Source organism: Medicago truncatula, chromosome 2 (assembly GCF_003473485.1).
Source record: "Medicago truncatula cultivar Jemalong A17 chromosome 2, MtrunA17r5.0-ANR, whole genome shotgun sequence".
Taxonomy (NCBI): Eukaryota; Viridiplantae; Streptophyta; class Magnoliopsida; order Fabales; family Fabaceae; genus Medicago; species Medicago truncatula.
This window is the reverse complement of record NC_053043.1, coordinates 11,974,899-11,991,337: the sequence shown is the minus strand read 5'-3', so window position 1 is coordinate 11,991,337 and position 16,439 is coordinate 11,974,899. Positions and strand designations below refer to the sequence as shown.

Genomic DNA, 16,439 nt, shown 5'->3' with positions numbered 1-16,439 from the left:
GTACTTGGAAAAGCAAGGTGAACATCAACTCTTTTGCATTTCTTTCTCTTAAAATTCTTCTATTATTTGTATTCAAATAAATGGGTTTATATCTTTTGTGACTTACTCTTAGTGTTTCTTAATTTCTTATTCCTTTTTGTGATTTACTATTTGATTTTTATGCAGAGATATTGTATTTGCATTTGGTTCTTTTAAGTGTTCTCATAGCATTTCTACTAAAAATGGCTGAGGTAAGTTTAAAAGTTATTTTGAAGGAATTTAATTTGATATCATCGTTGGATAGAATTCTAACTTGCTTGTTTTATCTATACAGGAACAAAACACCCAAAATGTGGAGAGAGTAATTGAAAATGCTGAATTGCCTTCACCTGAACCCAATGAGCAACAAGCTACTTCAAAAAAGACAAAGGTTCCCAAAAAAGACAAGAAGAGGAAGAGTGGTGAACCAACTGCTGAAGAAGAAGATGGAGATAAGAGAAAACCCACTAAACCTAGATCTTGGACTTGGGATCATTTCACTAAATATAATTGTCCTAAGTCAAGAAAACGTAGGGCTAGATGTAAATGGTGTGAGGCAACTTATGCATGTGATACACATAGGAATGGTACATCTAATTTAAAGAATCATTTGTTGACTCAATGCAAAAAGTTTCCAAGAGAAACTACTAATGATGCACAAACAATTCTTAGCCTCTTGCAACTAAAAAAGGAAGATGGGAAAGGGGTTGGTAATACATTGGTTGGTGTTTCATTTGATGTTGAAGCAAGTAGAGAAGCTCTTTCTAGGATGATTATTATAGATGAGTTGCCTTTCAAGTTTGTTGAGGGAGAGGGATTTCGGTATTTCATGAGTGTTGTGCAACCTAGATTTACAATTCCAGGAAGGATCACTGTGGCTGGGGATTGTTGGAATCTTTATGTGAATGAAAATAATAAGCTAAAAAGTTTACTCAGTCATCCAAATCAGAGTGTTTGCTTAACTGCTGATTGCTGGAGTTCTGTTCAAAATTTGAATTATTTGTGTCTTACTGCACATTTCATCGATAATGATTGGAAATTGAACAAAAGGATACTAAACTTTTGTTGGATCAAAAATCATAAAGGTGAAACTATTGGGAGAAAAATTGAGAAGTGCCTTTTGGGTTGGGGAATCTCTAAAGTTTTCAGTCTTACAGTTGATAATGCAAGTGGCAATGATGTTGCGGTTTCATACTTGAAAGGTAGAATGGAGGACTGGAATGCTCATCCGATGAAAGGTGAATATTTACATGTTCGTTGTTGTGCTCATATTTGAAATCTTGTAGTTAATGATGGATTGAATTCAAAGGATCTGCATGCTTCAATCAATAAGATTAGAAATGCTGTTAGATTTGTGCGTGCTTCCCCTGGTCGATGGGAAAGGTTCAAGAATGTCATAAAGGAGTGTAGGATACAAGATAATAGCACAGTGCAATTAGATGTGTCTACAAGATGGAATTCTACTTATCTTATGCTTGTAAGTGCTTTGAAGTTTCAAAAGGCATTTAAAAGGTTAGGAGAGCGAGATACTGAGTTTGCATTGATGTCAGGTGGTATTCCAAAAACTGAGGATTGGGATAATGCACGATTGTTTGTGGAGTTTCTGAAAATATTTTATGATGTGACTTTGAAGGTGTCTGGTTCTTTGTTTGTGACTTCTTCTCAATACTTTCATGAATATTGCTTGATATCTAATACTTTAAAAAAATGGTCAAATAGTTCAAATCCTTTGCTTAAGACCATGGCTGAAAAAATGAAAGCTAAGCATGATAAGTATTGGGGGAACATTAAAAATACGAACATGATGATTTTTATTGCTGTGGTTCTTGATCCTCGATACAAGCTTCGATTTGTTGCTTGGAGTCTTCAAAAGCTTTATGATAAGGAAGATGTTGATTTATTAAGTGGAAAAGTGAAGGAGACTTTTGAAAAAATGTTTATTGCCTATAGAAGTTTTAATGGAAATGGTGAATCTCAACCTACCAATATTGAGATTGAGACTTCTGAAACTGAAGTAGCTAATGAATCCTCATTTGCTTCTGAGTTTGATAAGGATGTGAGTATGAATGAGATTATGACCAAAAATGAGGTGGAAGAGTATCTCTTGGAACCTTTGGAGAAGAGAACTGGAACTTTTGATATCTTGAATTGGTGGAAGGTGAATTCTAGTAAATATCCTATACTTGGACTGATTGCCAAAGATGTACTAGCTATGCCAGTGTCCACAGTTGCTTCAGAATCTGCATTTAGCACCGGGGGTAGAATTCTTAATAATTATAGGAGTTCTCTTACTCCAAAAACAGTTGAGGCTTTAATTTGTGCACAAGATTGGTTTCGATCCTCTCCATTAGCAACTGACATTGAAGAACTTGTGGCAGAATTTGAAAAGATTGAGCTAGGTACTTTACTTTATTAGTGTAATTATTTATGTTAAGTCTGATTTTATCCCTTATTTACAATTTTCTTTTTGACTATTTAGAACTATTGCCAACTACACAACGCACTGAAGACGACTCTGGTGCTGAGTCAGATTGATTTGGCATAACTTGTTGCTGCTGTTTTGGTAAGTTATATGTTGTTTTCTTATATTATTGAGCTATATTCATTTTAATATGTTTAAGTGTTTAACTAGAGTTGGTTTGGCTTCTTGTTAAATATGCCATGCTGCTTATATCCTATAGTTTTTCTATGTTTTTGTATTAAAGTATAGAGTGATAAGACAAATAATATACAAAATGAGTACAAATTTAATAATCTTTATACTTGTTTCATGTCGAAAATATGTTCTTCTCATGAAACTTAATTGAATACATGGCTCATAATTAGCTCATGTTTAACACCAGAATTCTTTATACGATAATGCCATTTTGTATTTTAATTTTCTGTATGCAGGGGTTGTTGGTCTCTCATTTTAAGTGCCTTTCATTGGGATCAAACAATCAGCTTTGGAAAAATAATTTAGCAAGATGGAGCTTAGTTTTGCACTCAATTGTAGGGTGCATTTTATTAAGACTATTATTTTCGGATTTCATTTCTTGAGAGAGTGGAACTTTTTGGTTAATTGTTATTGATCTTAATTTTGTGTTTCGTATGGTTTTGTAAGACATATAAATATTTGGATAATTTTTCTTGAATGGTTACTATTTTGTTTGCTTATAAGGCTACTATATTATTTACTTTACGATGATTTTATTTTTCATTTATTCATCTTTTTCTTAACCTTATTTTTTTTATGAAATGTCATAATCAGAAAGCTTGTTTTCTTAAATAAAAATTAAAAATTTTATAAAACAATAAAAACCGAAAACCAATCCAATCTAAACCGAAAAAAATTGGATTGGATTGGATTGGATTTGATTTTAAAACCAAACCAATTGGATGAACAAATAACAAAACCGAAGACATTGGATCGGATGGTTTTTCCTTCCAAAACCGAACCAATCCAATCCGCGAACACCCCTAGTAGTCACCTACTTTCAAGTAGGGTTAAAATACTAGAGTTAAAAGTATACTTACAAAGGAGAATTTAGTAACATTTGCAATAAAAAAAAAACTATTGTTACTTCATAGTGGAAAATGTTAGTAACAATGTCATCTTATCTTCTAAGTCAACATGGCTTGTCTCCATCATTCATTGTTTTCTCCAAGATGAACCAAACTTGTATACAAAACATAAATTGATGATTATTTTCAATTGTCTCCCACAAACAATAAACACATCAACACAAACAAAATGGTTACAAGTCCAAGAACTAAAACCAGAAACATTCTACTACCACTACTAGCTTTCTGTTTCAATGTTTTTGTCATCTTATCCCAAACTGTTGCAGATTCACCATCAAAAGAAACACAAGTTGGTTATGGCTACACAATCATAAGTGTAAAAAGTGATCCAACAGGAAAATCTTTGTCTGCTAACCTTAAACTCATCAAATCCTCCTCGGTTTTCGGACCCGACATTCCACTTCTCAACCTCAGTGCCAGGTAACTAACTAACTAACTAACCAATAACCAATCATAGTTTATTGTTTTTTTGTTGTCCTTTTTATTTTACTAGATTGTTTTTTTGTTTCAAAAGCAATCAAACATATATAATCATATGATTATATCCATGTTTCTATTTATGAGTAAATTATTAAACTTTTTTTGGTTCAAAATAAGACTAAATTTTCAACTCTGAATTGCAGTTTTGAGGCCAAGGATAAATTAAGAGTAAGAATCACTGATTCAAATAATCAAAGATGGGAAGTTCCAGAAGAATTGATTCCAAGAGACTCATCATCTTCATCTCTATCTCATCATTTTCGTCAACAAAATTCGCAAAACTCAAAATACATAATTACACATCCAAACTCAGATCTTATCTTCACACTCCACAACACAACTCCATTTGGTTTCACTATCACGCGTAAATCCAACAAAGATATACTCTTTAACACTTTACCAGAAGACCCTTTAAACCCTGAAACATTTCTAGTCTTCAAAGAACAGTACTTGCAGATTTCTACCTCTCTGCCTTCAAAAAGAGCTTCTCTGTATGGTTTTGGAGAGCATACAAAGAGTTCTTTCAAGTTGAAACCAAACCAAACTTTCACTCTTTGGAATGAAGATATTGGTAGTTCTAATGTTGATGTGAATCTTTATGGCTCTCATCCATTTTATTTGGATGTGAGAAAGGGTTCATCTGATGGAAGAGTGAAAAGTGGGACTACACATGGTGTTTTACTTCTTAATAGTAATGGAATGGATGTTGTTTATAGCGGTGATCGTCTTACTTATAAGGTGATTGGTGGTGTTTTTGATTTGTATTTTTTTGCTGGTTCATCTCCTGAATTGGTTTTGGATCAGTATACTCAGTTCATTGGTAGGCCTGCTCCTATGCCTTATTGGTCTTTTGGTAAGTCCAGCATGGATTGTTGAATTTTTCAATCCTTTTTGTCCTTGTAGTTCTAGTTGTTTTACTTGTTGAAACTCAACTACTCAAGTGTTTATAGCAAGTTATAAGGTGTACAATTTTAATAGGCGGCCAGTCGTGGTCAGTCGTGTACAATTTCAAGTACTGATCCACGACTCGTGGATCAGTACTCAAAAATCGTTTGAAACTTCAGCAATGACTGATATTGGTTTTCGGGAGTAGAATTTCATATTCCTCCTTGTTGTAACGTCTGAGATAGTGACCTGATTGGTTACAATTTGGAACAAACAAGATATAATTGATATGTGTGGCTCAAAACTCAACTCGTATTTCTGTCTAACTAACACCGATAAGGTCAACCACTCAGTCGTGGGGATGATGAGTCCTGTCAAATGTCATTGGTGTTTTGAATAAATTTTCAGGTTCTGGTCTAGAGTCGACCTTCTATCAAGGTGTTCTACTGAATTTTTTTTCTTCTAGTATTTTGAATTGCAGTTGTAGAAGTTTTAGAATCCCTTACGTTGTGGCCGTAACCGTTGTTGCAAACCACAGTTACAAAATATAAAGCCAATGCTATGAAACTTGAAAGAATGTGTTTATAGGTGTTGAAAACTAAAGTGTGGAGGACAAGCCCCTATTAAGTTAGGAATGGCCTAGACATAGATGATAAAAAATTAAACCATATAAAGGTCTATAGTCATTGAATTGTACTTTATGAAATTTCTATGCATTAGTTCAGGGCTCCAGGCATTAAAATCTAACACCAGTTTATTGCAATTGTCTTTCTATTGTATTATATTCACGGTGATTAATTATATCAATTTGCTATGCTAATCCACATCATTGTTAACTCTTTGTGAAGGTTTTCATCAATGTCGATGGGGATACAAGAATGTAAATGATGTTCAGGGTGTAGTAACCAACTATGCAAAAGCTGGTATACCCCTCGAAGTTATGTGGACAGATATTGATTACATGGATGCATATAAAGATTTCACTCTAGATCCTGTTAATTTTCCGAAAGATAAGATGAGAAATTTTGTTGATACTCTTCACAAAAATGGTCAGAAATATGTGCTTATCTTGGATCCAGGTACCAAATTCTAAACTAAACATATTCTGCTCCAGCGTCATCAAATAGCCGCCGCAATAGCAGCTCTGTAACATAGTGGATTTTGGTGATTCCTCTATGGAAACCACAACACTATTAGCGCAATAGCCGCCCCGCTATTCCAGTTTTTGCTAGCTGATGTAGCAGTAATAATGGAAAAAGAGAATTTTAGGGTCTTTTTTAGAAACAAAACCGAAGAATCTGCATATGGGCCAAACATGGCCTACTTTTACTATAGAAAACCGAAGATTAGGTGAGCATTACTCTTATATTAACAGTAATAATTAAACCTTCCAGTGTAGAAGATATGCTTTGCCTCCATTCTTTTTCTTATCTGTATGCAGCTTGCCCTTTTTCATAAAAAATTGACTTATTTCAACCCTATGCGACTTTCACTATTTTCCAGCAACACTATCCCCTATTTCACATAGTGGAATTTTGGTGTTCCTCTATTTTCCATAATCCGCTATCGACAACAATGTCTTACTCTTATGGTTCCTGTGCTGGCATCGGTAGGGTGTTCTGGGAGTGGTGTGCCTTGGCTCGCGTGGGGGGTTGGGTGGGGGTTCCCTGCCTCCTCCCCTTCTGGCCAGCTTTCGCAGTGTTTCTTTGCCCTCCTTTCCTGACCTGCCTGGTGTTGGTTTCAGTGGTGTTTTGTTCTGTTTTCCTTTTATTTGGTGTAGTTTTCTTTTTGTTTGCTTTTGGTGTTTATTTGGTGCTTCCATTCGGATCTCTTCCCGGCTCTCCATTTGTGTCGGGGGTTTTCTGGGGTCTCTTTGGACCATCTTTTGATGGTCCTGTTGGTGTATCTTGTACAGTGTGTTCTTTTTCTATATTATATATTTGCCATTCAAAAAAATATATATATATATGCACATGTCATTGCTTTTTTGTACACAGGTATCAGTGTAAATAACACATATGCAACCTATGTTAGAGGCTTACAAGCTGATGTCTATCTAAAGAGAAATGGAGTCAATTATCTAGGTGAAGTTTGGCCAGGACCAGTTTACTATCCTGATTTTCTTAACCCTCATAGCCAAGAATTTTGGGGTGAAGAAATCAAATTATTTAGGGAACTTCTCCCTTTTGATGGTATTTGGCTTGACATGAATGAGTTATCAAATTTCATAACTTCGAATGACACTCCTCATTCTAATCTTGACAGCCCTCCTTACAAAATTAACAGTACTGGCGTTCAACGACCAATCAACAATAAAACGGTGCCAGCAACTTCTTTACATTATGGTAATATCACTGAGTATGATTCTCACAATTTGTATGGTCTCTTAGAATCCAAAACAACCAACAGGGCCTTAGTGGAAATAACTAGTAAAAGACCATTCATTTTGAGTAGATCAACTTTTGTTAGCTCTGGCAAGTATACAGCTCATTGGACAGGAGATAATGCTGCTACATGGAATGATTTAGCATACTCAATCCCATCAATATTAAACTTTGGAATCTTTGGAGTTCCTATGGTTGGAGCGGATATATGCGGCTTCTCAGCAGACACTACTGAAGAACTTTGTCGGCGCTGGATTCAGGTAACAAACATTGATCCTCAAAATCGGATAGCATCCACAACTTTTTCACTAGACTAAATTTATAAAAGTTACACATGGATAGAGCTGTGATTTTTGGCTACAGGTAAAGAAAGGTTTTAAATTGCAGACACGCTGCGATTCTTATATTTCAGAGAATCGTGGTGATAAAGCCGCAATTGCAGTCGTATAAACATAAAAAATCTTAATGTCACTTTCCACATCGCGCGGTAGGCCTTTCTTTAAAGGACTAAACTTAGATTCAATGTGTGCTGTACTCTTACTTTTTCTAACAAAAAGGACAGTTTTTCACATCCATTCAAAATTGTTGGTGACAGTTACACTATCTGTAAGTTGAGAACAGTAGGAACAGTTTCTATAGAACAGTACCTAAGTTTTTAAAACCCTGATGGAAAATATTTCCATCATTGCATGCATATCTAATACTTTTTTATTTTCTTGAATGTAGTTAGGGGCCTTCTACCCCTTTGCAAGAGATCATTCAGATAAAAGTTCCATCAGGCAAGAGCTTTACCTTTGGGATTCAGTTGCAGCATCAGCTCGAAAAGTGCTCGCCCTTCGTTACCGCCTTCTTCCATATTTCTACACACTAATGTACGAATCAAACACAAAAGGGACACCAATTGCGCGGCCACTTTTCTTTTCATTCCCCGAGGATATCACAACATACGAAATAAACTCGCAGTTTCTATTAGGCAATGGTGTTCTAGTCTCACCTGTGCTACAATCTGGTGCAGTTACTGTTGATGCATACTTTCCTAAAGGAAATTGGTTTGATCTCTTTAATCCTTCAAATTCAGTGAGTGCAGAATCAGGCAAATATGTCACACTTGATGCACCATCTGATCACATAAATGTGCATGTTGGTGAAGGTAACATTTTGGCCTTACAAGGTGAAGCAATGACAACGAAAGCAGCTCGAAACACCGCATTCGAACTATTGGTTGTTTTTAGTGGAAATGGAAATAGTTATGGACAAGTTTATTTGGATGATGGTGAGGCTCTTGATCTAGAAGGAGAGAAAGATCAATGGACACTTGTGAGATTTTATGGTGCACTGTATAATAATGACAGTGTTTCTGTTACTTCTAATGTTACTAATGGAAAATTTGCTTTGGACCAAAAATGGACCATAGAAAAGGTTACATTCTTGGGGATACCTAATTATGGTAGGTTAAATGGAAATGATTTGGCTGAGAGTGAGTTAAATGTTGTGAGTGGAATGAATTCAACGAGGAAAAGAGTTTTGATCACAAAATTTGATAGGTCTTCTAAGTTTGTTACTGTGGAAGTTTCAAATTTGAAACAGCTTATTGGAGAGCAGTTTGAACTGAAGACTAAAATAAGGTAGAAGGAAATTTGAGAATGCAATTTCCAAAAATAATATGTGTTTTCTTAGTAGTTTTACTTCTTTGAAGAGTCCCTTGTTTTACCTTAGTTAAGGTTGCTACAAGGGATCAGAAATAAGTATCATCTAGTATAGTTATATTTGTCTATCAAATCTATATATTATCTCAAGATTTAGTTGATTTATATTATCTCAAGTGTTTCTTTCCTTTTCCATACATTCATCAACATCTGGTTGAATTGTCCCATTTGAGCTTATTGCGCGACAAACATTTGAGATTGTTTACGAGAGCTTATGAAAACAGTTTATGACATATTCATAAATTGTTTTTGGATTATTTGCACAAGCTCTCTATGCTAATCTTGTGAAAACAGTCAGACCTCATTTTATATTTCGCTATCGAAATAGTTGTTTATTAAAAGGAACAATTTTAAAAAAAAATGGGGAAGGAGAAATATTATTAAAATTATGGTGGCGTTAATGTCCATTTTACAATTGTCTCATGAATTTGAACTCCGTCTCTTGCAATTGCAGGTCAGATTATTATCATCGAGCTAACGCCTCATAAACCTATAGAAATAGCTTACATATAAACACTTGTATTGTATGTAATTTTTTATGCTATAAGCTTTGTTTATGACGTGGCAGCCGAGTCAATAACATGGCCGATCCAATAGCTGGCTCAAACCGGTAATGGGTATGGTTCACGGTTGAACCGGCCGGTTCTTAAAACTATGACTATAACTACAAATTTATAGAGGTTAGTTCATGTAGGAGGAAACAAAGAATGAGCCACGTTGACATGAGAGGGACACACGAGGAGAACACACACACACACTACTCAATGGTTTCTCTTGGCGATGTGAGCGCCAAGTGTTTGCAGGTAACACTCTCCATCATTGAGCTGGACTAGTGGTTTTTTCAGTTCGATCAACCTTTGCGATCATATTAATAGAAATTTATAATATAAAAATCTGCTATCATTAATTATGTTTTTTAATAACAAAAAGAACAAGAAAAATGGTGATTGCCCATCTTTGTCTAGTAGTCAATTTACATAGTCGCCATCATATTAACTATTGTTAGTAGAAAGAGTTAAGGTCACCTCCTTTCAAGTAGGGTTAGTTTAAAGATGGATCATATCCTTTCAAGTGGTGGTCCTCTCAAAAAAATTGTTAGTACAAAGAGTTAAGGTCACCTCCTTTCAAGTAGGGTTAAAATACTACAGTTAAAAATCTTCTCACAAAGGAGAATTTAGTAACATTTGCAATAAAAAAAGAAGAAAAAAAAAACTATTGTTACTTCTTAGTGGAAAATGTTAGTAACAATGTCATCTTATCTTTTAAGTCAACATGGCTTGTCTCCATCATTCATTGTTTTCTCCTAGATCAACCAATCTTGTATACAAAACATAAATTGATGATTATTTTCAATTGTCTCCCACAGACAATAAACACATCAACACAAACAAAATGGTTACAAGTCCAAGAACTAAAACCAGCAACATTCTACTACCACTACTAGCTTTCTGTTTCAATGTTTTTGTCATCTTATCCCAAACTGTTGCAGATTCACCATCAAAAGAAACACAAGTTGGTTATGGCTACACAATCATAAGTGTAAAAAGTGATCCAACAGGAAAATCTTTGTCTGCTAACCTTAAACTCATCAAATCCTCCTCGGTTTTCGGACCCGACATTCCACTTCTCAACCTCAGTGCCAGGTAACTAACTAACTAACCAACAACCAATCATAGTTTATTGTTTTTTTGTTGTCCTTTTTATTTTACTAGATTGTTTTTTTGTTTCAAAAGCAATCAAACATATATAATTATATGATTATATCCATGTTTCTATTTATGAGTAAATTATTAAACTTTTTTTGGTTCAAAATAAGACTAAATTTTCAACTCTGAATTGCAGTTTTGAGGCCAAGGATAAATTAAGAGTAAGAATCACTGATTCAAATAATCAAAGATGGGAAGTTCCAGAAGAATTGATTCCAAGAGACTCATCATCTTCATCTCTATCTCATCATTTTCGTCAACAAAATTCGCAAAACTCAAAATACATAATTACACATCCAAACTCAGATCTTATCTTCACACTCCACAACACAACTCCATTTGGTTTCACTATCACGCGTAAATCCAACAAAGATATACTCTTTAACACTTTACCAGAAGACCCTTTAAACCCTGAAACATTTCTAGTCTTCAAAGAACAGTACTTGCAGATTTCTACCTCTCTGCCTTCAAAAAGAGCTTCTCTGTATGGTTTTGGAGAGCATACAAAGAGTTCTTTCAAGTTGAAACCAAACCAAACTTTCACTCTTTGGAATGAAGATATTGGTAGTTCTAATGTTGATGTGAATCTTTATGGCTCTCATCCATTTTATTTGGATGTGAGAAAGGGTTCATCTGATGGAAGAGTGAAAAGTGGGACTACACATGGTGTTTTACTTCTTAATAGTAATGGAATGGATGTTGTTTATAGCGGTGATCGTCTTACTTATAAGGTGATTGGTGGTGTTTTTGATTTGTATTTTTTTTCTGGTTCATCTCCTGAATTGGTTTTGGATCAGTATACTCAGTTCATTGGTAGGCCTGCTCCTATGCCTTATTGGTCTTTTGGTAAGTCCAGCACGGATTGTTGAATTTTTCATTCCTTTTTATCATTGTAGTTTGAGTTGTGTTTTACTTGTTGAAACTCAAGTGTTTATAGCAAGTTATAAGGTGTACAATTTTAATAGGCGGTCAACCGTGGATCGGTACTTGAAAATCGTTTGAAACTTCAACAATGACTGATATTGGTTCTCGGGAGTAGAATTTCATATTCCTCCTTATTGTAACATCTGAGATGGTGACCTTATTGGTGTCAATTTGGAACAAACAAGATAAAATAGATATGTGTGGCTCAAAACTCAACTTATATTTCTGTCAAAGTGACACCGATAAGGTCACCCACTCAGTCGTGGGGATGATGAGTCCCGTCAGATGTCATTGGTGTTTTGAACAAATTTTCAGGTTTCGGTCCAACAGTCGACCTTCTATCAAGGTGGTCTACTGAATTTTTTTTCTTCTAGTATTTATATATGACAATAACATGGTTCTACTGAATGGCCTATGCATAGATGATACAAAAAAATTAAACCATATAAAGGTCTATAGTCATTGAATTGTACTTTATGAAATTTCTATACTTTAGTCCAGGCATTCAAATCTAACACCAGTCTATTGCAGTTGTCTTTCTATTGTATTCATCTGATTCATTATATCAAATTCCAATGGTAATCCACAAATATTGTAAACTCTTTGTGAAGGTTTTCATCAATGTCGATATGGCTACAAGAATGTAAGTGATGTCGAAGGTGTGGTAACCAACTATGCAAAAGCTGGCATACCCCTTGAAGTTATGTGGACAGATATTGATTACATGGATGCATATAAAGATTTCACACTAGATCCTGTTAATTTTCCGCAAGACAAGATGATAAATTTTGTTGATACCCTTCACAAAAATGGTCAGAAGTATGTGCTTATCTTGGATCCAGGTACCTAATTCTAACACCATAAATTATCTTCCAAACTAAACATACTATACTCAATTGCTGTCAAATAGAAGTAGTAGCAGAGCTACAACATAGCGGATTTTGATGATTCCGCAACACTATCCTAGTTTTACTATTAGTGCAATCCTAATCCGGCTATTTGCCTCTAACACTATCTTCTATTTCACATAAGGGATTTTTGGCCTTCTGCTATTTTCCGTAATACATCATTGATAACGCTGTTCTCCTCTTAACGTTTCAAATATCTATGCATATGTGATATTTCATTGATTTGAGACAAATTTTGTACACAGGTATCAGTATAAATACTACATATGCAACCTATGTTAGAGGTTTGCAAGCTGATGTATATATAAAGAGAAATGGAGTCAACTATCAAGGTGAAGTTTGGCCTGGACAAGTTTACTATCCTGATTTTCTTAACCCTCATAGTCAACAATTTTGGGCTGAAGAAATCAAATTATTTAAGGACGTTCTCGCTTTTGATGGTCTTTGGCTTGACATGAATGAGTTATCTAATTTCATAACTTCACCGAACACACCACATTCTAATCTTGACAACCCTCCTTACAAAATTAACAGTTCTGGCGTTCAACGACCAATTAACGAGAAAACTGTTCCGGCAACATCTTTACATTATGGTAATATCACCGAGTATGATTCTCACAATTTGTATGGACTCTTAGAATCCAAAGCAACTAATAAGGCTTTGGTAGATATAACCGGTAAAAGGCCATTCATTTTGAGTAGATCAACTTTTGTTAGCTCTGGCAAGTATACTGCTCATTGGACAGGAGATAATGCTGCTACATGGAATGATTTAGCATACTCAATCCCATCAATATTGAACTTTGGAATCTTTGGAGTTCCTATGGTTGGAGCGGATATATGCGGCTTCTCAGCAGACACTACTGAAGAACTTTGCCGGCGCTGGATTCAGGTAACAAACGTTGATCCTCAAAATCGGATAGCATCCACAACTTTTTCACTAGACTAAATTTATAAAAGTTACACATGGATAGAGCTGTGATCTTTTGCTGCAGGTAAAGAAAGGTTTTAAATTGCAGATACGCTGCAATTCTTATATTTCAGAGAATCGTGGTGATAAAGCCGCAATTGCAGTCGTATAAACATAAAAAAAATCTTAATGTTTCTTTTCACATCGCGCTGTAGGCCTTTCTTTCAAGAACTAAACTTAGATACAATGTGTGTATTACTCTTCGTACTTTTTCTTACAAAAAAGACAGTTTTTCACATCCGTGCAAAATTGTTAGTAACAGTAGGAACAGATTGTTGGAAAATAATTTCATCATTACATGCATATCTAATACATTTTTATTTTCCTGAATATAGTTAGGGGCCTTTTACCCCTTTGCAAGAGATCATTCAGATAAAAATTCCATCAGGCAAGAGCTTTACCTTTGGGATTCAGTTGCAGCATCAGCTCGAAAAGTGCTTGGCCTTCGTTACCGTCTTCTTCCATATTTCTACACACTAATGTACGAATCAAACACAAAAGGGACACCAATTGCGCGGCCACTTTTCTTTTCATTCCCCGAGGATATCACAACATACGAAATAAACTCACAGTTTCTATTAGGCAAAGGTGTTCTAGTCTCACCTGTGCTACAATCCGGTGCAGTAACCGTTGATGCATACTTTCCTAGAGGAAATTGGTTTGATCTCTTTAATCCTTCAAATTCAGTGAATGCAAAGTCAGGAAAATATGTCACACTTGATGCACCATCTGATCACATAAATGTGCATGTTGGTGAAGGTAACATTTTGGCCTTACAAGGTGAAGCAATGACAACGAAAGCAGCTCGGAACACCACATTCGAACTATTGGTTGTTTTTAGTGGAAATGGAAATAGTTATGGACAAGTTTATTTGGATGATGGTGAGGCTCTTGATATAGAAGGAGAGAAAGATCAATGGACACTTGTGAGATTTTATGGTGCACTGTATAATGATAGTGTTTCTGTTACTTCTAATGTTACTAATGGAAAATTTTCTTTGGACCAAAAATGGATCATAGAAAAGGTTACATTCTTGGGGATACCTAATTATGGTAGGTTAAATGGAAATGATTTGGCTGAGAGTGAGTTAAATGTTGTGAGTGTTAAGAATTCAATGAGGAAAAGAGTTTTGATCACAAAATTTGATAGGTCTTCTAAGTTTGTTACTGTGGAAGTTTCAAATTTGAAACAGCTTATTGGAGAGCAGTTTGAACTGAAGACTAAAATAAGGTAGAAGGGAATTTTGAGAATGCAATTTCCACAAATAATATGTGCTTTCTTAGTAGTTTTACTTCTTTGAAGAGTCCCTTGTTTCACCTTAGTTAAGGTTACAACAAGGGATCAGAAATAAATATTATCTAGTATAGTGTCAAAAGGGCTATGAAGCTCAAGTATAGTTATATTTGTCTATCAAATTTATATTATCTCAAGTGCTTCTTTCAGATCAAGTACAAATAATGGGACAATTCAACCAGATGTTGATGAATGTATGAAAGTACAAATGTCACTCCCCACTTGGACAATTCTACCAGATATTTGTCTATCAAAATTATATTATCTCAAGTACCTTAAAAATTCAAATTAATTATCTACGCATTCCAAGTAACTAGAAAGTGTGTTAGTAAAGCGTAATCTCATGGATAAGAAGATGGATTACAAGTTAATTTTGTTTAAAAGTGAAAGATATTGTAATTTCCGCCACAATGCACCACCAATGCCAAACCTTCAATTCCCATCCTATGCGAAAAGTGCAATATGTTTGAATGCTAGCATAAAAACCTTGTTCATCACCAATACGACATTCTAATCCCCAATCGCTCGTTCTAACCTCTTCTATGTTGCACCGTGAATCCAAGACATTTTTTAACTATCTTATCCACCGAGTCATTCAAGAACCATTGCTCCCACCGTGAGAGAACAACAAGATCCATGTACATCTCCAATGTGTGCTTCGACCAATTCAAATATTGTGAATACGTTAGGTTCTTCAACCCTGGGAATCCAATCAAACGATCCTTTATGAACTCACGGATACAAGTCGGTATGGTATTTGTGCGATTGAGCTGGAAAATGTTGCAATGATCACCAACACAGAACTTCAACGTGTTTACCTTGGGATCGATGGAAAAGTTGACGAAGAAGGTAGACTTGGGGTATACATCGCTGCGAAGGAGGAGCGTTGTTTCGATCGAGTTTTCACAGAAGGAGGCGGCGGAAGTATCTGTGGTGATATTAGTGTCGTACAGGTTGACAATAAAAATTATATGGTCTAAGTGGAGCTGACAGTCGACGACGAAGCCCACCATTTTACTTTTCTTTTTGAAAAACAATGTAGGGTGAAGAATGAGAACAAGGACACTTATGCATCTATTTATTATGCTCCTTTTGGTGATGAAACATAGCACATGATGTTAATATTCATTTATAATTTGTTTCTTTTCCCACTATAATCTCTTCACACGCGCCCTCTCAATTTCAAAAAGGCCTTCGGTTCGGATTATATAATCCGAGCACCTTGTTGGAGATTTTAGGATTATATAATTTGATCCTTGTTTAACCATATTTTCAATAAGCTTTTCAAATCAGAGGTGTGGATTATTGTTGCATGTCAGGGTTAAAAACAAAACTCCGAGCAAACAGATTAAGGAAACCAAGGATAATGCTCCCTGGTCCAATCTATTTAATACTTTGAACATCTTCTAGTGAATAAAAGGAAAACTCATGTAAACTCTTGCCAAGAAATGTCACTCCCCACTTACTCAATGACTTCAAAATGGAAATAACTTGGCTCATAAAGCATCTATCTTCAAAAGTATTCCACTCTTCGGCCAAATGATGCGACCATGGAGATTATGCTTGTATGCATATAATTAGCTCAATATTCATCTTCCGG

At 35.2% G+C, this 16,439-nt stretch overlaps 2 protein-coding genes across 2 annotated transcripts; both read left to right on the top strand.

Annotated features, from left to right (window-relative positions):
* The first annotated feature begins 3,618 nt into the window (after positions 1–3,618).
* On the top strand, positions 3,619–9,170 carry LOC112419479 (alpha-glucosidase). Its single transcript, XM_024777245.2, has 5 exons — positions 3,619–4,002; positions 4,206–4,915; positions 5,796–6,026; positions 6,945–7,591; positions 8,058–9,170. The coding sequence occupies exons 1-5, from the start codon at positions 3,752–3,754 to the stop codon at positions 8,958–8,960; spliced, it is 2,742 nt and encodes a 913-aa protein (XP_024633013.2). The 5' UTR covers positions 3,619–3,751; the 3' UTR covers positions 8,961–9,170.
* A 1,139-nt stretch (positions 9,171–10,309) lies between these two features.
* On the top strand, positions 10,310–15,032 carry LOC112419480 (alpha-glucosidase). Its single transcript, XM_024777246.2, has 5 exons — positions 10,310–10,680; positions 10,880–11,589; positions 12,279–12,509; positions 12,821–13,467; positions 13,881–15,032. The coding sequence occupies exons 1-5, from the start codon at positions 10,430–10,432 to the stop codon at positions 14,778–14,780; spliced, it is 2,739 nt and encodes a 912-aa protein (XP_024633014.1). The 5' UTR covers positions 10,310–10,429; the 3' UTR covers positions 14,781–15,032.
* Positions 15,033–16,439: the final 1,407 nt, after the last annotated feature.